General features: G+C 34.6%; 1 protein-coding gene across 3 annotated transcripts in view; it reads left to right on the top strand.

The window, feature by feature from the left end:
* LOC144968821 (uncharacterized) overlaps positions 1-26,824 on the top strand; it is a 103,303-nt gene that overhangs the window by 58,026 nt on the left and 18,453 nt on the right. For all 3 annotated transcript variants that reach the window (XM_078907542.1, XM_078907532.1, XM_078907550.1), the window contains 8 exons: positions 2,812-3,002; positions 4,645-4,867; positions 9,614-9,869; positions 10,561-10,719; positions 11,695-11,796; positions 12,232-12,505; positions 21,727-21,860; positions 22,600-22,865. In XM_078907542.1, the coding sequence (XP_078763668.1) occupies positions 2,812-3,002; positions 4,645-4,867; positions 9,614-9,869; positions 10,561-10,719; positions 11,695-11,796; positions 12,232-12,505; positions 21,727-21,860; positions 22,600-22,865 (1,605 nt within the window). The remainder of the gene's footprint in view (positions 1-2,811; positions 3,003-4,644; positions 4,868-9,613; positions 9,870-10,560; positions 10,720-11,694; positions 11,797-12,231; positions 12,506-21,726; positions 21,861-22,599; positions 22,866-26,824) is intronic.

Below are 26,824 nucleotides of genomic sequence, written 5' to 3'. Positions count from 1 at the left end.
GCATTGGGCAGCGTTGCTCAGCTGTGCGGTTTTTCTTCGTACCCGAACGGTACCGAGTTCGATTACCCGCTGCACTGTGTGGCCATGAGCAAATCACCTCGCTCTAACTCAATTTGCGCGATGCACTGCGGCTAACGCCTGGGTTATTCCAGCCTCCCCTTGGAATAGACCTTAAAGACAAATTTCCCCGATGGGATAAATGAAGGGAATTTATTTATTATTTAGTTGTTAAAAATAAGACAAAGGAGAAACGGTTCAAATCGGGAAGAGATGTAGACTCCAAGAGCATATCATCATTGTATTTAGTTTCAGATGACCTAAAATTCTCATTGAGACAGCAGCCCCAGGACCCCACTAAACGAAACACTCTCAAATATTCACAAGATATGTTCAAAACAAAACATATATTATAGTTCAAGGTGATAAACATTATTAGCAAAAAATATCCCTTTAATTATCTTTAATGAAATTGATCTCCACTTAAACTTAAATTTCTTGCTCAAGGAAAGAAAACGAAATGACAATAGTGGGCTTCAAACCCGGGTTCCCTGGATAAAACAGTTATGACTTCTACTCGGCCATCTTGTCCTCACAGAGTTAAATATTTTTTTATATTTGCCCATGGAAAGTCTAAATAGTTTTGTTTTTTTAATCTTAATTCATCCCTTTCCAATGAGCATTCACTTTAGACACCCAGTGGAAGCAACATAACTACGACTCTTGGGTAGTCGTCCAAATGTAAACAATGCCAGTGATTGGTAAACATAGCGAACTTCACAGGTTTTACTATCGGTGTGTAAGTAAAACATTCACTGTTCTACCGCTTGATCAATTCGAACCAACACAGAAAACTATGTGTAAACTTAGTGTTTATAATATGATCGGAAAAATCGTGTGGTGACTAGTCACCCATTTGGCATTGGTATTTTAAAAAACCCACGAACAATGATCAGAGAGAGAGAGAGAGATAGATAGAGAGAGAGAGAGAGAGAGAGAGAGAGAGAGAGAGAGAGAGAGAGAGAGAGAGAGGTCGATTCACGTTATTGTTTATAAACAACTATCTACGTTCGTCCGAGCACGTTTAAAAGATATGTCGCAAATTCCATGTTTTGCTTGGCCAAAAATGGTTAATTTGGTTATTTGTTGCCGACCAAATGAGAAATTGTTATTATTCGTTGTGGAATCATCAATCAAACAGAATGGTTCTCATTCTCTGGTATAATTGGATTCAGTTGTCTGATGTCACGCGCCCGGCAACGGCGGCCATCTTGGTTCTAAACAAAGAAAATCATTACTTTTTATTCTTCATGCTGGCTAGAAATTTTCATTCCCTTTTCATATGCTTTGTGATCAGAATGTGTAAAAGTCAAAACATGATCAAATTGATGGGTTTTTTTCCCTCTGGATACGCGTTTAAGCTCGCCGGAGAAATATTTCATACGGCGTCCGCCATTTTTCCGATAGTTTAGAGCCAGTGTTACTAAGTTTCCATACGTCATTAGGAAGGAAGTGACTTTACAACTGTTGAAGACTATTTCCACTCTTTATACCAATTGATCCAGAGTGTATCTAGGTTTCCATAGCGTGAATGGGACTGTAAATAATTACGTTTCATTTTGGGTAGGACACTAGGCTGTCGCAAAATACATTTTGTCAGATTTAACAGACATTGCGACCAAATCACTGTGTCATGGTCTCAAGTGAGTAAAGAGCTACTCGACTATGCATAAAGATATATGTAGAATGAGGCCCCAGAATTTACTAGTTACTATAAATGAAAAACAATTAACGATTTGTTTACAATGAAATAAAAATAATGATGAAATTTAATTAAAAGAGATAAACAGTGATCGTGGCAGTTACAAATAGAGATATGAATATTTTACGTAACTTATGATAATATGTCAGGTTCATAAGTTTACGTTTCCAGGCAGTTGATGGGCTTGGATGATCTATTCCTCTGATAACAGGATCGGACTCGTAAAATTCCACTTCCAGGCAATTGGTAAGAAGTTATTGTGAAGTCCTTTGACAGCGGGCTTGGGTTTGATCCTTGAAGATTATACAATCAAAGTTAAAAGCTCCGGCGTCTTAATGGTGTAGATATAATATCTACAAAGTCCCAAAAGATAAAAATCTTCCAGTATATATATAGGAATAGAGCGACTGGCCGTCCGGCATAGATTGTGGAGAGAAAGTGAGTGTCGAATGTTAGACCTATCAGCTTTTATAATAAGTGGCTACGTGACAGAATGTAGAACGAAAAGTATTCACTAATTAGAAATTAATTCGAGGGAAGGCTATAAAAGGAAAGACGATCTAATATTAGAAGGTAAAGTTTATCTAAGCCTACCGAAATATAACTGGAGTGAGATGAATTCAGTTCTTAATAAAATAAAATTTAATAAGATAATTGTGAACAACCTTTACTGTGACACACTGCTAAGTGGACATCAGGGAGGGGGTGTCAGATAAAAAGAAAAGAAAAATAAAACAACAGTAAAACAAACAAACAAAAAAAAAACCCAAAACACATTGACTCACTTAGTATTGATTCTTGTCCCTTCGCTTGTGAGACCCGTGCCATACCAGTAAGCTATCGGCACCTTCATTTTTCTCAACACTTTTAGCGAAAGTCAAGCAAGAAGGTTTTTTTTTTTCCATAAAGGAAGTCAATTTAGAAATAAAGGCGATATAAATAAAAGTTTGTGCCCAGCCCAGCCCAATCTCAACCAGCAACTACCACTCCTCCGATGTTATCATTAAATTAAACCATTTCTTTTGTTTTTTCATTTGTACTATTACTTCTAGAATCTCAATGACACCGACAAAGATGGGTTGTGTCCCATTGTCGCTGCCGTCCAGAAAGGAAATGCCGACATCTTGTCAGTGCTCATCGCTGCCGGTGCTAACGTCAACATACAGGAAGTGAACACAAAGAGAACTCCCCTTCACTACGCTCTCTACATCAAGAGGAGAGATTTATTTGAATACTTACTCGAGTGAGTTATCTAAAAAAAATAATTCTACTCCCTCAACTCCTTTACCTATTCAGCGATCAACCTCTTCTTCATTCTTTCCCCTCCTTCCCCTCGTTCATCCTGCCCCACATTAACAAGAGGGGTGTTTTTAGGAACGCTCGACTTGGTTAAATTCGTGCCATATTTAAAAAAAAAAAAAAAAAAGGGGGGGGGGGTGATGGGTTCTGGAGTTATTTTTAAATTTATGTCAATATTAGTTTGGCTCATATAATGACGTGCAAGGTAAGCTGAGTTCAAATATCATAATACTTTTTGTCAATTTACATTCAGTTGTCATAGAAACGCCACCATTTTGTATATTGATTCAAATTTTTCCGAATCGAAAAGTTTCCACAATTTCTGACATATGGATTGGAAACATTGCATATATATATTTCAATACAATAATATCTCAATTTTGTTAGTAGTTAGTGATTATTATTATTATTATTATTATTTATTATTATTATTATTATTATTATTATTATTATTATAATATATTATTATTATTATTATTATTATTATATTATTATTATTATTATTATTATTATTATTATTATTATTATTATTATTATTATTATTATTATTATTATTATTATTATTATTATTATTATTATTATTATTATTATTATTATTATTATTATTATTATTTATTATTATTATTATTATATTATTATTATTATTATTATTATTATTATTATTATTATAATTATTATTATTATTATTATTATTATTATTATTATTATTATTATTATTATTATTATTATTATTATTATTATTATTATTATTATTATTATTATTATTATTATTATTATTATTATTGTTATTATTGTTATTATTATAGTTCTGCTATGTGGTCCAGTGGTATGACACTCGCTTTCTGATCGGAAGGTCCTGGGTTCGAGCCTCGCTCGGCGCATAGTTGAGTCCTTGGAGAAGGCTCTTTACTCACATTCTCTCACCGTACTCAGGTGTAAAATGAGAACCTGGCCGTTAACAGCGTTATCTCTGTCCGAAAAAATTATAAATATCGCCTAACAGGCGTCATGTCCCGTCCTAAATGTTAAATGTTGCTGTTGGCCTGGGACCCCTCTTGTAAAGCGCTTTGAGCACATTTAGTGGATATTACGCTATATAAAAGCACTTTTTATTATTATTATTATTATTATTATTATTATTATTATTATTATTAATATAATATTATTATTATTGTTCTTATTAATATTATTGTTATTATTATTATTATTATTATTATTATTATTATTATATTTTTATTAATATTATTATTATTATTAGTGTCATCATGTAGTTGTTGTAGTAGAAGCAGCAGCAGCAACTGTAATAGTAGAAGTAGTAGTAACAGTAGTAATAGAGTTGTAGTAGTAGTAGTAGTAGTAGTAGTAGTAGTAGTAGTTGTTGTTGTTGTAGTAGTAGTAGTAGTAGTAGTAGTAGTAGTAGTAGTAGTAGTAGTAGTAGTAGCAGTAGTTGCAGTATTTGTTGTTGCTGTTGTAGTAGTTCTATGTTGGTATTATTGTTGTTGTTGTTGTTGTTGTATCAATTTAAAAGTAAGCAACACTACTTCCTGAAGGAAGGATAAATATAACTCTCATTTCCCTCATTTCAGAAATGGTGCTAATATTACGTTAACAGACCATCGGGGCACCAATATCTTACATCGGTGCTGTGCTGTCGGCGAGCCGGCGTTCCTAGAGTTTGTCCTGGTGAAACACGACAAAGCACAGCTTAAGAAAGCCCTCAAGATGGAGGATGGAGAAGGCGCTACACCCGTCATCGTTGCATGTCAGAACGGGAATGTGGAGCAGTTACTCCTCCTACAGCAAGCCGAGGTACTAATATCTATAGATAGTATGCAGATGACGTTACTCAGGCCTTTGTTATGGTTTTTGCCATCCGTGTTTGTGAGTTGTTCTCACTAAACTGTATTAACCAGACTATAAAAGTTCATGGTTACACAGAGTTTGTGTGTTGGTCCGTTATACTTCCGGATGGCAATGTTGTGAACTCCTTGGCCAAGCGCATTCTATCTATACTAGTGCGAGCTACCCCACCAAAAAAAAATAAGAAAGAAGAAAAACAATTTTTTAATCGTTTAAACAGAATACGTAATGGACAACATTGGATCACTATTGAGTTATAAATAATTTCTTATAGTCCATCCCAGCCTAGTACCAGATTGACGCGGCAGGTTACAAATAAACGCTAAGGTGCATTTTGATACCGCTTTTTACATTTTTAGATAAAAATATTTGGCCGTCAAAGACAAGTCTTTGGTTTCTCAAGAAAACAAATCGTGAGTTGTATTCAAATTTGTTTCCTTAAACACCACAAAAGACAACTCACTAGGCGATCCATAAACCTAAAAATAAATATGGGTCTTAGTGGGTTTTAGTGTCAGGCTATAGATTGTATGCGCTTGGATCAGACGCTCATAACATTGCCATCCGGAAGTATAACAGACCAACACACAAAACTGTGTGTATCCATGAACGTTTATAGTCGGGTTAATACGGTTCAGTGAGCATTACTCATAAACGCGGATGGCAAAAAACAATAACAAAGACCTGAGTGACGTCATCTTCGAACTATCTATAAGTTCACGATGGCAACGTCAGACCTGCTCATAGTATAGGTAGAATGAAATTGACGTCATTCAAGTCTTTGTTATTGTTTTTTGCCATCCACGTTTATGAGTGATTCTCACTAAACTGTATGAACCAGGCTATAAACGTTCAAGGTAACACATAGTTTTGTGTGGTGGTCCGTTATATTTCCGGATGGCAATGTTGTGGGTTTCTTAGCCAAGCGCAAATCATCTCTAAACGTTTAAGGTTACACATAGTTTCATGTGTTGGTACGTTATATCCGGATGGCGGATGTTGTGAGTTTTTAACTAAACGCAAAGCATCAATAATACAGCCTTTGGATAAAAGCTTCAAACTATTGATACATTCCTGTTTATAGATAGAATGCGCTTGGCCAAGGAGTTCACAACATTGCCATCCGGAAGTATAAATGACCAACACACAAACTCTGTGTAACTATGAACTTTTATAGTCTGGTTAATACAGTTTAGTGAGAACAACTCACAAACGCGGATGGCAAAAACAATAACAAAGGCCTGAGTGACGTCATCTGCATACTATCTATAGATAGAATGCGCTTGGCCAAGGAGTTCACAACATTGCCATCCGGAAGTATAACGGACCAACACACAAACTCTGTGTAACTATGAACTTTTATAGTCTGATTAATACAGTTTAGTGAGAACAACTCACAAACGCGGATGGCAAAAACAATAACAAAGGCCTGAGTGACGTCATCTGCATACTATCTATAGATAGAATGCGCTTGGCCAAGGAGTTCACAACATTGCCATCCGGAAGTATAACGGACCAACACACAAACTCTGTGTAACTATGAACTTTTATAGTCTGATTAATACAGTTTAGTGAGAACAACTCACAAACGCGGATGGCAAAAACAATAACAAAGGCCTGAGTGACGTCATCTGCATACTATCTATAGATAGAATGCGCTTGGCCAAGGAGTTCACAACATTGCCATCCGGAAGTATAACGGACCAACACACAAACTCTGTGTAACTATGAACTTTTACAGATAGTATGCAGATGACGTCACTCAGGCCTTTGTTATTGTTTTTGCCATCCGCGTTTGTGAGTTGTTCTCACTAAACTGTATTAACCGGACTATACAAGTTCATGGTTACACAGAGTTTGTGTGTTGGTCCGTTATACTTCCGGATGGCAATGTTGTGAACTCCTTGGCCAAGCGCATTCTATCTATAGTCTGATTAATACAGTTTAGTGAGAACAACTCACAAACGCGGATGGCAAAAACAATAACAAAGGCCTGAGTGACGTCATCTGCATACTATCTATAAGGCACCATTTACCCAGCCAACGCTGATACCAAATAAGTTATCGGACGCCCACGATTCCGATCGCTCTAAAAATCAATACATTGTGGCATTTTGTTGACACTGTCGTCTGGGCTGATTTATTGGCTATAATTTCGTCTTTGGAATGTCTTATCAATCAAGTCAAACTAACAGCATCTTTATTTTAACGGCTTTCAGAGTCCTTGAATGTGTAGTAAATAGCTCGCTAGATAAAATGTCATTGTTTTTAAATCTTAAAAGGCTTGACATGTTTACCAGAGGTTAGACGAAATTGAAATTAAGTTGAAATTATACAGATCGCTGGTACTGCTCTATGGCTGTGAAATATAGGCACTCACAGCAGACCTAGGAAAGCGAAATGTGCTTTTCAAACTAAGAGATATCGGAAAATCCTGAGAATTCCTTATTTGAAACACAGGACTAATAAAAATATTTTAGAAGAGGTAGAGGATCGAGCAGGCGGCAGGGTGGCTCAGTTGTACGGTCTTTGCTTCGTGCCCGAAAGGTATCGAGTGCGATCACTAGCCACCCCGCTGCGTGGCCTTGAGCAAGTCACCTCGGCCTAGCTAAAACGCGGCACTGCATTGCGGCTGACGCCTTGGTTATTATAGTCTTCCCTTGGAATAGACCCAAGAGACAAATTTCCACTATAGGATGAATAAATGGAATTTTCATTTATTTTATTTTTATTTATTTTATTTATTATTCCTTTAAAATATACTTTAACGACAATCTGAGGGATAAATCACACACTAAATTAATTTTAATTTCCTATCAATATATTTTTATTTGTCTGACAAACTTAATGTCACAGAGATATGTCTAAATACTGACTTGACACTTTTATTTTGGTCCCAAAAATAAATTAAATTCCATATTAATATAACCATCGATTCAATTCATCTCAACGGACATGGGAACATATTTTCATTAAATAGAGTATTGCCTATGAGACGGTCTATTGTATCAGAGCTCTTCGAATATCTTATAATATCATTAGAATTTTTTTTCACAACCTGCCTATGTACGGGTAATAATTCACAGCTGATTCCAATGGGAATTACTGAAAAATATATAGATCCAAGGACTAAATATAGGATAGGTTATATTTCTTCAAGTTCGAATAACTTTTTTTTTGCTTTTAATGCGATATGAATGTTGGTTTGTCACAAGGTGCGCAGTATTATATCCCACAGCATATCTCTCATTGCAAAACTATAGTAAGTAGAGTTACAATATATCTATATATTGACACCAATGCTGTCACTAACCAATATCGCCTTACTTTTGTCAGAATGCGTGCCACTTTATATTATATAAACAGCCAAACAATAGTCGGAATATATTTAATATTGCAGTCATAGGACTAGATACAAAGTTAATAAACCATTAACTAAATTTATGAAGGAGAACATGTCTGGATGCCAGCACATGTAAAATATAGAAAAAGTGCGAGACCAGAGTGTAGTGTTTTATAAGCTTTTACTATTATTATTTTCCTCATCATCATATTATATCATATCATACCATATCATGAGTTACAGACTAATACAAGTGAATTCTACAAGTGTCTTTGAAAAGAACAAATAAAAAAACAGCCACCAAATAGTGTATAGGACTCCAATTCATAGCATTAAATGATAAAGGCAAAATTCATTATACCAAACTTTGAATGAAAAAGGGACGCAACCCTTTTTATTACGTCTTGTTACCATTTTTGTTGTTGTTGGTAACTCTCAACATGTAACAGCAACTAGAGAATAGCATAACTAGCAAATCGTTAAAAAATAGTTGATAAAGAATCAACATATTCTTTCTTTTTATTAATTCATTTCTGATATAACTTTGACGGCAAATCATCAATTGTTGGATTATTTTGATTTAAAATTTTTTTTTCAAAATAAAGATCAGAACAAAGTTTGTATGAAACACTGCCAGACAAAAGAGAGAGAGAAAAATACAACAAAAACAGTCCCAATTTTTTAATTTTTTTAGATAGTTATTTTGGTGTTCAGTTCTCACCAAAGTATATCAATCGGACTCGAAAGTTCATAGTTACACGTATTTTTGTGTGTTGCATTGGTACGTTATATCCAGATATCGGGTGTTGTGAAAATTTTGTATAAATAGATAGAATCAATAAAGAATTTACAGTCTGTTGGAGAGAATCCAAAGATGAATGTATCACCTCTCTGGCAGCTGAAAACAATAGGAAAGAGTTGAGTCACGTCACCTTCATTCATTCGATAGATAGTTCGAAGTTGACGTCACCCGGGTCTTTGTTATTGCTTTTTGCCATCCCCGTTTATGAGTAATTCTCACTAAACAGTATTAATCTGGCTATAAACGGTCATGGTTTCACATTGTTTTGTGTGTTGGTCCGTTATACTTCCGGATGGCAATGTTGTGAGCTCCTGATAGTATGCGCTTGGCTAAGAAGCTCACAACATTGCCATCCGGAAGTATGACGGACCAACACACAAAATTATGTGTACTCTTTATAGTCTGGTTAATACAATTTAGTGAGAAGTGCTCATAAACGTAGATGGCAAAAAAAAACAATAACAAAGACCCGAGTGACGTTAACTTCATTCTATCTAAAGTTCCTAAATAAGATGTCATAAACTCGAGTTTTTCTCGTGTATTCCACCAGGCTCCTCTAACATCCAAGGACAAATTCAAGCGGTGCGCTCTACACCATTGCGTGGAGAACACGAACGCGGAATGTGCTGAGTTGTTGCTCCAGTGGGCACCAAATCTGGTGCAGGTTGTAGACGAGGAAGGTCTCACTCCGCTGCATATGGCGGTTATTGCTGGCAACGTTCGTCTAATCAAACTTTTACTGACCAAGGGAGCAAACCTTGGGGCCGTTGATAATGAGAAACACAGCGTGACTCACTGGGCTACAGGTGAGATTACCTTCTGCAGTAAAGTGCAATGCAATGAGTTATTCATCCTGAACTAATTTATACGCAACTCTGTATTGTTATCATTGTCATTGTTCAATATCATCATTGTGATTGATAGAGCCACTTATTATTATTATGATTATTGTTATTATTATTATTATTATATTATTATTATTATTATTATTATTATTATTATTATTATTATTATTATTATTATTATTATTATTATTATCATTACTATTATTATTATTATTATTATTATTATTATTATTATTATTATTATTATTATTATTATTATACACTATCACCATCATCATCATCATCATCTTCAACATCATCATCATCATCATCATCATCATCATCATCATCATTATTATTATTATTATTGTTATTATTATTATTATTATTATTATTATTATTATTATTATTATTATTATTATTATTATTATTATCATCATCATCATCATGATCATGACCATCCTCTTCCTCTTCCTCCTCCTCTTCTTCCTCCTCTTCTTCCTCTTCTTCCACCTCCTCCTCATTGTCATCATCGTCGTCATCATCATCATCGTCATCATTACCAATATGGATTTACATATTCTCTCCATTCCCCATCCTCCACCACCGTCACTTTTCACACTTTCCCCAATCGAACAAACCCCCTTCCCCGCTACTCCTTTTAATCATCTAGTGTGTGGCCATACCTCCGTCCTCAATGAGTTGCTGGAAGCAGGGGCCAAACTGTCTACCCCTGACAAGTACAGTGCTTACCCTATCCACTACGCGTCTCAAATGGTAGCTGGTTCCAACTCAGACTCGGACAAAGGAAACAGTAGCAGTGGTTCTGAGGGTAGGACTCTTTCTCCCTCCTCCCCCCCCCCCCAACTCTCTCTCTCTCTCTCTCTCTCTCTCTCTCTCTCTCTCTCTCTCTCTCTCATACACACTCTCCTCTCTATATTGCTTTCTTTCTCTCTCATTCGTGTCTTCCTTCCATCTCTCGTTGAATTCTTTTAGGATCTCTCCCATTGTTCTTACTGCCCACCTATCCTCTTTCTTTATTTCTCTTTGCCGTTGCATCTATCTATCTATCTATCTATCTATCTATCTATCTATCTATCTATCTATCTATCTATCTATCTATCTATCTATCTATCTATCTATCTATCTATCTATCTATCTACCTATCTATCTATCTTTCTATCCATCTATCTATCTATCAATATATCCTTATATCTCCATACATACTGCAACTATCTAATTATACTCCAATTGTGCATATTTCTCATTATGATGTAATCTACCCAATTGTCCATTCATTAACTCATCCATCTAATGAAAGGTTTATCAACTATTGTTTAAATGACTTCATCATTACTATCAATTTTTATGCAACTGACGATTAATAAACTTTATCATTACAATGAACATTTATGCACCTGACGATTAATACACTTTATCATTGTAATGAATGTTTATGCAATTGGTGGCTTATAGACTTCATTATTTTAAGGATTTTACTGCACATAAGAAAATGTAACCTTCATGTTCTATATTTGACCCGTTGCTTCCAAACTGTATTAGGTCGAGCTGGTAGGGATGAAAAAAAAGGTAAAAAGCAACTGAGTCTATAGTCATAATGTGAGACCCGCGTTAAGATTGTATGTTTAATCCAAGAGAATAACTATAATTTCCCTAAGTAACAATAACCAAAATTTCATACTCTTAATCAAGTTAACGTTAAAATCTCTATTTGACATCTGGATTACCCTGACACCATGCCATTTTTATATTTGGCCTTATTATTATAAATTAATTTATCCACCAGGTGGCAGCATTCAGATCCTGAGGACGTTACTCAAACACAAGGTGTCCACAGAAGTAGAAGATAAAGACCACAGAACGCCCATAATATGGGCTGCCAGTGCCGGTAAGGAGGGTGATTAACTTTGATATGAACATTTATTGAGCACATTTCCGTATTGACCCACTTCACAATGCTTTATAAATTTTCATAACATATCGAATATCCTCATTTCATATAGTGAGAGTCGCCTCGAATCGCTAGACATCATTTTTGTACAAAAAAATTATAAAAGCCCGTCGCTGCTTTTGTCAAGGTATTCATACACACCTGGTCCATATGTGTGCATAAAGTCAAACCCAACGCCACTGCACCTTAAAATTATTTAAAATGTCTAATTGTCTATTGATTTTTATTTCACAGACCGCCAATACATTAAGCAGACTCTCGTATTATCGACGTATATTCAATAGAAAAGAGGAAACTAAATAGACCACTAATCTCAAAATGGATTGGACTATATTTACCACCGTCACCATTTTCTCCCTTTTCCCTTTACAGGAAATTCGGAAGGGTGTCGAGTATTGAAAGAGCACGGAGCCGACGTCAACCGTGCGGACAAGGACGATCTAACCGCGCTCCACTGTGCAGCGAGCCGGGGACACGCGGACTGCGTTGGGACTTTGATCAGACACTGCAAGGCGGCCATTGACCCTGTTGACAAAAACCACTGTACGCCTCTGTTCTACGCCGCCACGTTAGGACATCTCGAGTCGATACGAACGCTGCTGGAATATGAGGCGGATTGTAGCCATAGGGATACAAGGGGTAGAACGTGAGTAATCATCATCATCATCATCATCATCATCATCATCATCATCATCATCATCATCATCATCATCATCGTCATCATCATCATTAACATCATCATCAACATCATCATCATATGCAGGCATGCGTCGTTTTATGTATTAAATGTATGAAGTTCCATTAATTGGAGACCAGTACGAAACGTTCAGTGTGGATAAATTAAATGCCTTCTGTCTTTATTTTGTAATATAACATTGGTAATGCTATAATTCAATCTTTAAAGAATTAAAGAACCCTACGTAAAATTATTCAATTGGCTGAATACTAAGTATGTATGGAAGATGAAAGATGGAAAGGTATAATACAGACTTAGCATTCAGCCAATTGAATAATTTGACGTAGGGTTCTTTAATTCTTTAAAGATTAAACAACTCGGCGACTGTCGTACTGGCAGCTTCTAAGCAATAGTGATATTTTTTCTTGCTCATTATGTTTTGAACAGAAATCTCTCCCCCCCCCCCCCTTTTTTTTTTTTGGAGGGGGGGGGGGGTACAAAGGCCAAAAAGCAAGCTTATAATATAACTGCCGATGTGCCATTAAAAAATAAGATTTTTAATTTGAGCATTTTTATATAGCACAGTATCCACAAAACGTTCTCAAAGCCTTTTACAGGAGATTCCTAGCCCTAAACAACACTTCATATGTGGGACGAGACATGACGCCTGTTAGGCGATGTTACAATTTTTTTTCTGACAGAGTCAATGATGTTAAGGGCCAGGGATTCACTTTCCACATGAGAACAGTCAGAGATTTGAGTCGAGGACTTAACTGTGCGCCGCTCAGAGTGGGGCTCGAACTCAGGACCTTTCAATCCGAAAGAGAGTGCCATGCCACGAGATCAAAAGCCGCAGATATTATAAATTCTTGAAATTGAATTGCGAAGAGGATAACAACAAGAAACAAGTTGTTTAAATAGAAAAAAATGGCCTTTTTTTTAAATTCATGCCGTCTCTGTTTTGACTAGGATTGTCTCGGCAACAGAGTGGCTTGTATCATGACACAGGCTGCTTCCATATCTCTTTTATCAATCCAAGAAATAACCACATGAATTATTTAATCTTCGTTATTGACCCAACAACACACGTTCTCACTCACATAATCACAAGCACGCTCCCGTATGCCCGCACATTGACAGCGTGCTAAAAAAATAATATTATTTCCTTATCGATGAATCGCGGGAGTTTGGTGAGGGTTGACAGCTGACATGCAGTGTTATACAACAATCGACTGTCCTCTACCTCGTTTAAAAAGTGACATTCATTTTATTTAATGAAAATTAAATGATAAAACTTAACGGAAATTATGTCGTAATAGAAAAAAGAGAGATCAGGGAGGTTGGTTAGAATGTGTGTATGTATGTATGTTATGTATGTATGTATGTATGTATGTATGTATGTATGTATGTATGTATGTATGTATGTATGTATGTATGTATGTATGTATGTATGTATGTATGTATGTATGGATGGATGGATGGATGTATGTATGGATGGATGGATGGATGGATGGATGAATGGATGGATGGATGGATGGATGGATGTGTGCGGGTTCCTCACTTATTATTTTTGACTTTTACATACATTCCAAGAGGTTACAATTACATTCCTTTGAGAGATTAGTGTTTCAAGTGTTATTCGTGGATTTAAAAACCAGTTCTGTGTGTTACTATTCTTGTTTATTCATTAAAACTCTACATCGAAACGTGTATCTAACCGTCCAAGCACAATGAGCTCATATTCCCTTCACCTCTCCAATTTACTCAAAATAAATATATCACTCACAGTCCAAATAGGGGGTTCCGAAAGCCAGGTTGGTAGAGCACTCGCTTCACACGCAAAGGGACCGACATCAATCCCGGGTGCCGTCGAGATTTTATTCTGCCCAACCAGCAGTGATTGGGAAGCTGGGTCTGTTGAAATCTGGCGGAAAGTACTTTTCGATATACTAGCATCCTATCCAAAATATATCAAGCAAATGCTATTGTCTGTTTCACGCTACAGAAACCAGGATAAACTCCGGCTCCATGGGTCTCATGGCTATGAAGGACTACAGTCCAAATCACGTCCAGATTTTGGCTTTACTTTTGTGCCCAAACAAATCTTGGTTATCAATAGGGCAGAGTAGCCTGACGTCACACCTTCTACTCTTCCGGTTCTAACCTAATTGGAAGTATGCATGTAACCAGCCCTTCGGAGGACTAATAATGAATAAGTTACATATTGAATTATAAGGTGGCATAACTATTTTAGTTTCAGGATGTATAGGCAGATTTTTAGGTTAACGGGACGTAAAAATGCGAGGTAGGGTGATCTTAATTGACGAATAGCATTTAGTTAGACTAGAAAATACGATACCATCACTCTGAAACCAGAAGATCAATTACATAAGGTGTGTAACTAGTCCTCCGGAAGGGTGGTTTTTCACTTCCAATGAGATTGAGACCAGTTTTCTTACATCGCACTTTTGATCCATATTTAACCTGTAAACAAATATTGATAGACTTTTAGGACATATTATTATTATTATTATTATTATTATTATTATTATTATTATTATTATTATTATTTATTATTATTATTATTATTATTATTATTATATTATTATTATTATTATTATTATTATTATTATTATTATTATTATTATTATTATTATTATTATTATTATTATTATTATATTATTATTATATATATATATATAATAATAATAATAATATAATAATAATATAATAATAATAATTAATTTATAATTAATATTATATTATTATTATTATTATTATTATTATTATTATTATTATAGAACACACTTTCTGTTTTGTTTGTTTGTTTGTTTGTTTGTTTCTCGGGTTCAATTTGTTTGAGTTTCAATGAAACTCGTTGGCCTAAATATAGAATTGACAGTCGACTTTGGACATCATTGTAGTCTGATCAGTCTACTGTCAATATCAAGCTATTTTATTTATCATGGGGAAAAGTAAGTTCAAATATGAAGGGGAACGAAGTATTATCTAGAACGGATGTGTCGCTAATTTCCTCTTTGGAAATTTTTTTGCGATGAAAGTATGAAGACTGATATTTTACCTGTCATCGTGTACTATAGAACTTGATGATACCAGCATAAAATAGACGAATTAGTCACAACGTCCTTACAACGTCCACTTCTAGTCAAGCGCCCTAGCTAGTTAGAGACTAGAAAACGTTCATGAAATCTAATTTTTTAGTCACTTGCTCCGCTCAGGTTTAAGACTAGCAAGTCATTTACTAGACAAGTAAATAACTAAATCTTGTCCGCTTACATGAAATTGGGCCCTGGAGGCCACTAGCCGGTTTTAGTTATGTTGACGAAATAGTATTTATGATCATACGAACAGAGAAACACATAAATACACACACACACACACAAACACAAACACACACCCTCATATTGCAATAAAAATAAATACCATCCACATTCGTACAAACACACACACACACACACACACACACACGCACACACACTTGAACTACGTTCTTGCATGCAAACAGTTTCTGCATGGATAGCTTAAGACAAGTTCTCAAAATATTGTGATTAGCCCGAGACAACTGCTTGATCCTCGTGTAGGATTCTTAATGGGTTCCTATCTTCCTGAAACCAATCATAAATCTTAATTACCATACGAACCTTTTCTCCTCCACCAACATTTTACAGGCTGTATAACATTAGCTAGGTTTAACGCCTTATTTATACTGGCGTAAACACTCGTATACAAATAAATAAGTAGAAACATTATGATTGGGAAATGGTGTAGCAATATAATTGAGCAAAGGTTCGATCTTGGTCGATTTGTCGATAAATTCCTATCCAAATCGAAGACGGCATAATACATAAATTGACTCCGTCCTTCTATTTCCATAATGGGGAACTTGTCACCATTCGATGGTAGTATTTGTATAGACTGTTTTTGGATGTGATATGTAGGAGGATTGTGGTGGTTATTTCTTGGCTGGGTAGGGTGAGTGTCTCTTTAATGTTTCGTTAGAATGTATGAAAATTGGAAGTTTTTAAAAATACATTTCTCTTTACTTTCATTTTTTTTTTTTGGGGGGGGGGGCGGCTCTGTTTGCTGCTGGGTTTTTATTTATTTTTTTTTTTTTTGGTAATTGTATTGTATTTTTTCAATTGTGATTTTCTAAATTCGATCTCAAGCTGGCGTAGTCATCTCTGTTCTCTCGATTTCTTTCCTCATTTCTCCTCCTTTTACAGCTTTTATTTCCCTATTTATTCTACCATATACTCCTACCAATCCACATTCTCCATCACCACCAGGATCACCTCCTCATTCTCATCTTCCTCATATTCTTCTTCTTCTTCTTCTTCTTCTTCTTCTTCTTCTTCTTCTTCTTCTTCTTCTTCTTCTTCCCCTTCTTCTTCTTCTTCTTCTTCTTCTTCTTCTTCTTCTTCTTCTTCTTCTTCTTCTTCTTCTTCTTCTTCTTCTTCTTCTTCTTCTTCTTCTTCTTCTTCTTCTTCTTCTTCTTCTTCCCCTTCTTCTTCTTCTTCTTCTTCTTCTTCTTCTTCTTCTTCTTCTTCTTCTTCTTCTTCTTCTTCTTCTTCTTCATCATCATCATCATCATTATTATCACCATCCTCATCATCATCATCATCATCATCATCATCATCATCATCATCATCATCATCTTCTTCTTCTTCTTCTTCTTCTTCTTCTTCTTCTTCTTCTTCTTCTTCTACTGCTTCTTTTTCTTCTTCTTGTGCAGCTTTCTGGTCTTGTGGAATGACAACCGCACTCAGACTGTAGGTCCAGGATTCGAGTCCTGCATGCAGCGGTGCAAAGATGAGTCCTTGAAATTGACTCTTTTCTCACATCTCAGGTCGTACTCATGGGTAAAACGAGTACCTGGCCGTTAACAGCATTGTCTCCGTCGAAAAGAATTGTAATAGACTTATCGCCTCATATGTGTCATGACTCGTCCTTCATATTAAGTGTTGCTGTTAGCTGGGGACCTCTTGTAAAGCGATTTGAGCACAATTAGAGATTATTAAATGCCCAAGTTTTATTTTTTCTTTCATCTACTACTACTACTACTACTACTACTACTACTACTACTACTACTACTACTACTACTACTACTACTACTACTACTACTACTACTACTACTACTACTACTACTACTACTACTACTACTAGCTGGGGACCTCTTGCAAAGCGATTTGAGTACAATTAGAAATTATATAACTGCCCAAGTTTTATTTTTTATCTACTAGTACTACTACTACTACTACTACTACTACTACTACTACTACTACTACTACTACTACTACTACTACTACTACTACTACTACTACTACTACTACTACTACTATCACCTTACTACAAGGCGATATTATAGAGACACCTCTCTCAACGGTACTCACGTTTTAGCTGAGCACCGGGAAAGCGCTATGAATGGGTAAAGAGCTTTTCTAAAGACTAATATATGTGCTGTGCATAGCGGGACTCGAACCCTGGACTTTCCGATCCGAAGGCAAGTGTCATACCACTAGATCATATAGTCGCACGTTACCACTACTACTACTGCTATTGTCGTTGTACATGTGTGACAAGGAACTATGTTTTTCTTGTTGCTATAAATTTTGTCCAACCTGTATTATCATAATTCTTTAAAAATTATACTTCTTTTGAGTGATATTATATATGTGTCCCAGAAGTCTTGAACCAATAACAAATCGGATTTGTTCTGAAACTAATGATGATATCATTATGGAATACGTATCAGTACATGTAAGTTTTTTTTGTTGCTGCCACCTTTATTGGTGGCAGTTGAATCAGTCAGCAAAGACATCTCAAAAAGCCTTAGAGAGAGAGCTGACCGACGGATCAAAGTATAGATCATACAAAATGGTGGACACATTGAAATCCATTACAGATATGTGTGTATTTTGAAAAATCGTTAAACATCTGTTAAGTTATTTTTCGAGTTCTGATTTGCATTAAAGAAAACTTGAATTATTTCTCTTTATTATTGCTAACATCATGCGCTTAGCTGTGCTGTCTGTTTTTTTTCCGTAAACATTCTTATTGGTTCCAAACTTCTGGGACAACACGTAAACTTCTCAAGAGACACAAGTATATGTAAAATAATTGAAGGGTCTACTTAATTCATCTATATTTAATATTTAAATATTCTGGACGATATAAAACAGGGGTTTGTTACTTCAAGGCAATAAAACACGTACTATCGCTATGACTAACTTTTTATGACTCGTGATCTTACACCATAATTTATTTTTAAAGTTGTTTTTTTTTTCGCTATATTTTACATACTTCACGAACGTTATCAATAGATTCTGTAAGTGTCTTTATCGTTAAGATCATAAAATATTTGTGTTGACGGGTTGGTTAACGCTAATAGACAATTTGGCAGTTTAGCGCTCTCTCTCTCTCTCTCTCTCTCTCTCTCTCTCTCTCTCTCTCTCTCTCCTCTTTTCTCACCACTATTTCTATAAATAACAACTCAAACCCATGTACCACATAGTCCTGACGATGGCCGCAAGTGCCTGAAACATTGATGTAGACTGACTCCGTTATCGTGGTAAATAAATAAATAAATAAATATATATATATATATATATATATATATATATATATATATATATATATATATATATAATATATATATATATATATATATATATATATATTATATATATATATATATATATATATATATATATATATATATATATATATATATATAAAAAACGACTCACACTTCGTCCAAGTCGGTCGTTTCTACACTTTATGCGTTTTGTCAGTTGGATCAGGTCTTGTTGGTTGAAGGGAATTCCGTGGCATTCATTATTATCCTTCACCCAAACCAAGATCAAATCAAACTGATGAAACACATAGAGCATAGAATCGGTCATCTTGGACGGATGTGAGTCGTGTTTTACTCATTTTATGCTCTGAATTGTTAATTTAATTTATAGAACACTTTATTAGAGTACAGATAAATAATAATAATAATAAATAATAATAATAATAATAATAATAATATAATAATAATAATAAATAATAATAATAATAATAATAATAATAATAATAATAATAATAATAATAATAATAATAATAATAATAATAATAATAATAATAATAATAATAATAATAATATAATAATAATATATAATAATAATAATAATAATAATAATAATAATAATAATAATAATAATAATAATAATAAATAATAATAATAATATAAATAATAATAATAAATAATAATAAATAATAATAATAATAATAATAATAATAATAATAATAATAATAATAATAATAATAATAATAATAATAATAATAATAATAATAATAATAAATAATAATAATAATATAATAATAATAATAATAATAATAATAATAATAATAATAATAATAATGATAATAATAATAATGCTTTATCCCTAAATTATCAGTGGCATATGAACCTATAAACCATAATCATTTATGCTATTAAATATGTCAGACTTTCATTAATTTATGATAATTTGGTCTTTTACAAGAAGAACAATAACTTAGTTTATTTATTTGGTTTTGATATTCGAGTAACCCTTTCATATGTTGATTTCATTACCAATTCATTAATTTTCTCTTTCATTCCACCATTCATTAAATTACTCATTCATTCATTTTTTATTCATTAATATATTCACTTAATCAATCATTCAGTCATTTCATAATTCACTGTTTAAATCGTGTACCTACATCTCTTTTAAAAAATTATTCGTTCGCCTCCACTCATGCATTCTATTTACTGTACTTTATTTTACGGAATCGATTACGACTTATTTGTGTTATAGCGCTGTCGCATTGGTTGTATTAAATCTGTCCTTTGAAATAGATCACAACCCATCGATATTCCATTTATCCACAAGAACCCCGTAAATTGGCACTTCTATACAAATTAAATGGTTTTTAGTACGCGCTATTTAAATGCCATCTCGACTTAATAGACCATAAATCACCAAAAGAAATGCCTTTGGTTGTCGAATTCGAGATTTAGATTAGTGATATAAATGTCATATCATTCACAGTTTTCGTTTATAATAATATAATATAATTTAAGAAGTTATGATAGTAATAAAAACACGTTTTCAAGCCTGTACTCCGACAAAGCATATTTTTTATATTCTAGCCAGAACCATTTTGCTTCAAATATCGGACGATGTATATGACCCTTAAGTCAAGAAGTCCCAAACCGCAGACATCTTAGAAGATGTGGGATTTTTGATAGATAGAGAATTCTTAAGCTTGAGACTTCAAACAAGCTGCAGGGCATAGAAGAAATTATTTACACCTTTTTATTTTACACTTGTGCTGTTCCCAAAGGCTCGTTGGACAGCATTTAGAATGCAGCCAAATATGAGAGTGAACCCCTCTCGGAATTGCATCCATGCGACCAACGATTAATATAACATTAAGATCATTTAAAGACATGGGATGCCGTCGGCTAGACAATCCTTGAAGGAAATAGATAACTCATCAAACGAAGATCTGATGTCAACAGCAATCGCCATTGGTGTCCAAAGTGAGCAAATTTTGGGGTTGAGAATCTAGCCCAAGGGAAGCAATGAAAGTGCCGGAAGCGGAGATCGAATACGGGGCCTTCCGGATAACAGTTCAATGCCTTAACTACTAGGTTACCTTGCTCTTCATAACATTAATAATTATGCCACATTCATGGCCGAGTCATTCTACCGCGTTCTCAGCCCAAAACAATACTCATTTCTCATTTTGACCAGAAAACTTTACTTTCAAATATCAATGAATTTTAAATCAATTTTTAAAGCCTGTCAACTTGTCTCAAGCCTGACATTTCAATGGGTTTATAGTTAAGGCGAAAGTTTTCTGACCACAACGAAAAGACGCGTGTATTTTTCCCCAGAGTATGGCAGAATTCTACCGTAATCTCAATAGTTTGACCAGAAAGCTCGTCCAACTGTTGTTCGATTACACCGACCCTCGTCTTATACTTGTCAAAAACTCTCAAACCTACAGAAATATTTGGCACAACTAGCCGCAAGAAAAGGGACAACCATAAAAAAAAAAGTTAAAATGAAGTGAACACATGATTTTTGAAAATTTAAGCGATATTACATTTTCCTTTAATAAAATCCAATTAATGAAACATCTTCGCTTCCCAGAGTGGCACACTGTGCCACTGTGAGTGGTTCCACAGATGTTCTGGACATCTTGAAAGACTACGGTGTTGACCTCTGGGCAAGAAACTCCAAAGGGGACCAACCTCTGCACGAAGCTGCTCAGTCGGGTCATATAGGTAAGTTATGACAATTAAAGTATGTTTTTTTTTTAAATTGTAAGTTAGATGCTAATGATACTAATAATTAAACTATGAGCTTGTATATAGAACAATACTATTAAATGACCTCAAAGCGCTTCACACGGGAGTCCTAAACCAGCATTGACGCTGAACATTTGATCAAATGGTGATCCATGAAAGTCGCTATTATTATTATTATTTTGATAGATGAAACCAGTAAGTTATGACCATTTAAGTATTTTTTTTTTAATTGTAAGTTAGATGTTAATGATATTAATAACTAAACTACGAGCTTGCATATAGAGCAATACTATTAAATGACCTCAAAGCGCTTCACATGGGGATCTAAAACAAGCATTAACGCCGAACATTTAATTTGATCAAAAGATTATCCATGAAAGTCACTATTATAATATTTTGATAAATGCAACGGATTTCTCAGCCACTTACTTATTTTACACCCAAGAAGAGTAATTGTAGCAATAGCAGTCTAAATGGTTGTAGGAATAAATAATATTAGATATACTATAGGAGGTAAGGAGATTTTATAACAGCAAAGAACGGTTAAAATTTTAACAATTTTGAAAAATTATAGGTATTGATTTTGCAATAATAAATATATTTGAATCTTTAAATAACGAATCTACATGCTCAATGTACCTCAGAATGAATCTCCTATCAGAGTGTATGAATTCAAAAATGTGTAATTGCATTTTTGGTTATTTGTCAAATTCAGACATTGTACAATATCTACTAAACCAAGGAAGTAACAACAGTAGCGGCAGCCGAGATACCCACGCCAGCAAAAGCGACAACAAGCATCAAAACAATAACAGGAACGCCAACAACAACAACAGCAACAACCACAACGTCAGTAACATTAACAACAGCAACCACGAGGGTCGAACCTGTCTCCATATCGCAGCTCTGACAAACAACGTATGGTTGTGTAACGTCTTGCTGGAGAAAGGAGCTAATGTCAACTCTATCATGAGTAACAAGGTGAGTGGCGGTTTTGCCGTTGTCGTATTTGTTGTTGACATCATCATCATCAGCGTCATCATCATCATCATCATCATCATCATCATCATCATCATCATCATCATCATCATCATCATCATCATCAAACCATCACCACCACCTCTACATCATCATCATCATCATCATCATCATCATCATCATCATCATCATCATCATTGTTATCATCATTATCATCATCATTATCATCATCATCTTCATTTATAGTCTAGATAGTCTTTTAATATAAAACATACGCCTTACATTACCCTGCTTTCTGTGTCTTACTGATCGTCTTATAAGATAAAAACCTAATAGTTCTTAGCATTCCTCTTTGATAAATTTTTAGCTGAAATTCTATCCCCTTCATTATTTGATACTTCACAAATATTCTAAGAAAATAGGCTAAAGCTGGTGTCGAAAAGAAACTTTATTGTATTTCTTTTTTCTTTTATTTTTCAAAAAATCCCAAACCATTTTTCTTCACTTAATGTAAATGATGGAGATACCAATAGCCTCCCCCCCCCCCCACCGTATTTCTGTAGTCTCAGCAGTGATAGACGGTTATCTGGGGTTGCAATTAGTTTACCACACTTATTTCAGAAACAGGTATTTACCCCAACTTGGAATAAAGGTCTGGTTTACGAGAAAAGCAGACAAAGCAGGCGTTAGTCGCAATGTAGTACCACTAAGCGTAATATAACGGTAATATTTTGGAAATTGACAAAATAATCAAATGAAGAAAAATTAAACAACAAAAATAAAGAAAAAAAAGACCAATACCCCCCCCCCCCAAACAAAAAAACAAAAAATAGAAAAGGAAACAACTACAAAGAAAGATAAGTAATGAAACTCAAAAAATTGATTAGCTGAAATAGGGCCGTCCTTTTCCCAATAGGGAATGAGATTAGCGGAAGAGTAGCGTCCCTTGATTGGACGTCACCTTACAGAGAGAACGTCAAAATGGTTTTACGCATGCGTCTCTCTCGTCCTCGCTTTCGGTCAAGTGTCCCATGCCGCACAACCAACATGACGTTCTCTCTCTAAAAACTTTCCCGCTCGTGACTTCCAATCAAGGGACGCTACTCTTCCGCTAATCTCATTCCCTATTGTGGCAAAATGTTCCAAAACAAAACTATCATGAAAAACTTTTCAATTAGAGAATAAGGCTCCCCCCCCCCCCCCACCCTTTTCAGAAAAAAATGATTGCTGACCTTTTAATTGGAATATTAGGGATGTTGGCTTTCATTATAAATTGTCATATATTTTATTTTATAACAAATAGTATAGATTTTTATAATATTTCAGTGTCTCGCTTTGCCACCACCTTGTCGCGATAAGCGAAGGAGTGTGGTTCTTCCGAGCACCTAAAATGCTATTGTAGACCAAGGGAAGTAATCTGGTAATTAATGCATGTCGATAAATGTTAAAATTAAGCGAACAATTCACTAAAAAGGAATGAAACCTATAACATACCTGTCCAAGTGATATTAAACTGCTAGAAGCTGTGGACTGTAAACAGTAATAAACCAAAAACCAAAAAAAAAAAATATCACAACTTCAAAACAGAACAAAATACCAAACAGGGAACGTTTCGGTCACAAAACCCTTCTTCATCCAACAAAAACAAAACCCCAATAAAAACATAAATACATGACTAAAAAAGTCAAATCGACGAGAGGGGAATTCGGTACGTCCTCTCTGTAGAAGAAAAATCTTGGAATGTAAACAGAAAGAATTGTTCGATATGTAATAAGGAGTTTCAAATTGAGCGAAATATAAAACAACGTATAAAATATAATATACCTGTTTATTGATACAATTTTAGTGGGTAAAGTATATCCGACAAAACATAGCAATCTATGATTTATTTTGGAGGTGTTTCTGTGATGTTTGATCCACAATCGAGGTGGTTTAGTCGTATATGTATGTATGTATGTATGTATGTATGTATGTATGTATGTATGTATGTATGGATGGATGGATGGATGGATAATATGTGTCAGTGCATGACATACTCAGTCGGAAGGTGAAAATTTGCTCCTCAGAGCATTTAAATCTTTATTTGAAGTAAATCGGGTGAGCTTTCATGGAGTTATGGTCAGATGTATGGGAAAGGTATCCAGCAACTTTTCTCAAATTTCATACTTTTTCAACGTGACTAGCTGTAAAATATGTTAGAAGTGAAATTAAGCGTTGATATTTTCCGAAGATGTACAAAAGGGTTGATTTAATTATTTATGATAAGAATTCATTTTTGATGAAAATTGACCTTCTAACTAAACTTGGCAATATCTCAGTTCAAACATTTTCACCAATAGACTGATTATGTCATTCACTGTAACATATTCTTCCTGCTTTGTCCAGCTTCGTTTCATACCCACCTCTTTAGATTAAAGAAAAATCTTCCATTACACATTTTTCACTAGTATGGCTATTTTAACCTAGCTTTAGGGACAAAAAGTAAGAACAAATCAGACTGATAATTTCAATATGTCAATTTGAGAAAAGTCAATATTCGGCTTTGAGCTTTGAGCGTATTAAGCCCTTGGATTAAAGGCCATGTGATAAGAATGGTGCGAATAGAGAGGTCGAGGATAGAGGTGGATGAGGGTAGGAATGAGGTGTGTGTGTGTGTGTGTGTGTGTGTGTGTGTGTGTGTGTGTGATTCGGTTGGCATGAAAGGTGACAGGAAATTGGCGGTTTTTTATGGTAAGATGGGGCGGGGATTGGAGGTTTGGTAGGAGAAAGTTTGTCGGACCTAGAAGTCGCGTGTTTAGTAACGGGCCAATAGATTTGTATGACATGTATAGAATTTAGTGGTTGTGTATGCAATCGATTTGAGGTGGGACGGTGTTCGATAGGTCTCAATAGAATTTAGTGGTATTAGATAGGGGACAGTGAACAGTTGTATACCGTATTATAATGACAAAATGGTTTTTAGCATTCTGTGCTAATTACTTTTTACTTCAAATGTCGATTAGTCAATGTAACTCCTAACTTTTAAAAATCGCTGTAATGGAACTATATAGGATTCTCAGTTTTTAGCCATTTTGACAAGTTTTAAACATCTTACTAAGAAGATATTTGAGATAAACATTTCCTGGTCAATTTTTTAAAAAGTGTTTTTGCAAATGTACGACAATATAGCCCCCAATGCCTCACGCTTCGATTGATGATTGAGATAGGTAGTCTCTTTAACCCTTTAACGTCGAGAGTAAATTTTAGGTCAAATCATGTCTCCTTTTTTCCATTGATAATCTTCTCGGAACTCCATACCTGGACCATTCTAACAATAGAGCAATAACTGCAAAGTGCTGTTAACGTTGTATTGGTGAAAACTATTCGATACGAATTCGGGGAGGGTGAAAGATTTTAGAGGTTAAAAGGGGAATGTTTTCTCGGAGAGAGAAGTCGCACGTTTAATAATTAAATTCAAATAGAACCCCGCATTTATATGGTTAAGGAATTTTTATCGAGGTGATCTGTATAGTAAGACAACAACCGTTCTAGCTTTAGAAAAGGATCACCATTTTCAGGAAGACATAGCCGGATTGTGTTTTTAATGTATTATATGTCAAAGCTGTGTTGATTGGTACAGAGAAAGTACAGGACTATCAAATGAAGATATAATGACAGGTTAGTGGGGATTCTTCTTGAATTTATTAGATAAATCGTACATAAAACTATAGCATGGATTGTTGAAGCTCGTTATTATTGTTTTGAATCGATGATGCTTATCAGATTCCAATAGACCTTCGACGTTAAATAATAATAATAATAATAATAATAATAATAATAATAATAATAATAATAATAATAATAATAATAATAATAATAATAATAATAATATTAGAAGAAGAAGAAAGAAGAAGAAGAAGAAGAAGAAGAGAAGAAAGAAGAAGAAGAAGAATAGTAACAATGAGAATAAGAATAATATAATA

This window comes from Berghia stephanieae, chromosome 1 (assembly GCF_034508935.2).
Source record: "Berghia stephanieae isolate SIO BIC M18660-M18661 chromosome 1, UCSD_Bste_1.3, whole genome shotgun sequence".
NCBI lineage: Eukaryota > Metazoa > Mollusca > Gastropoda > Nudibranchia > Aeolidiidae > Berghia > Berghia stephanieae.
This window is presented reverse-complemented; position numbering and strand designations above follow the sequence as displayed.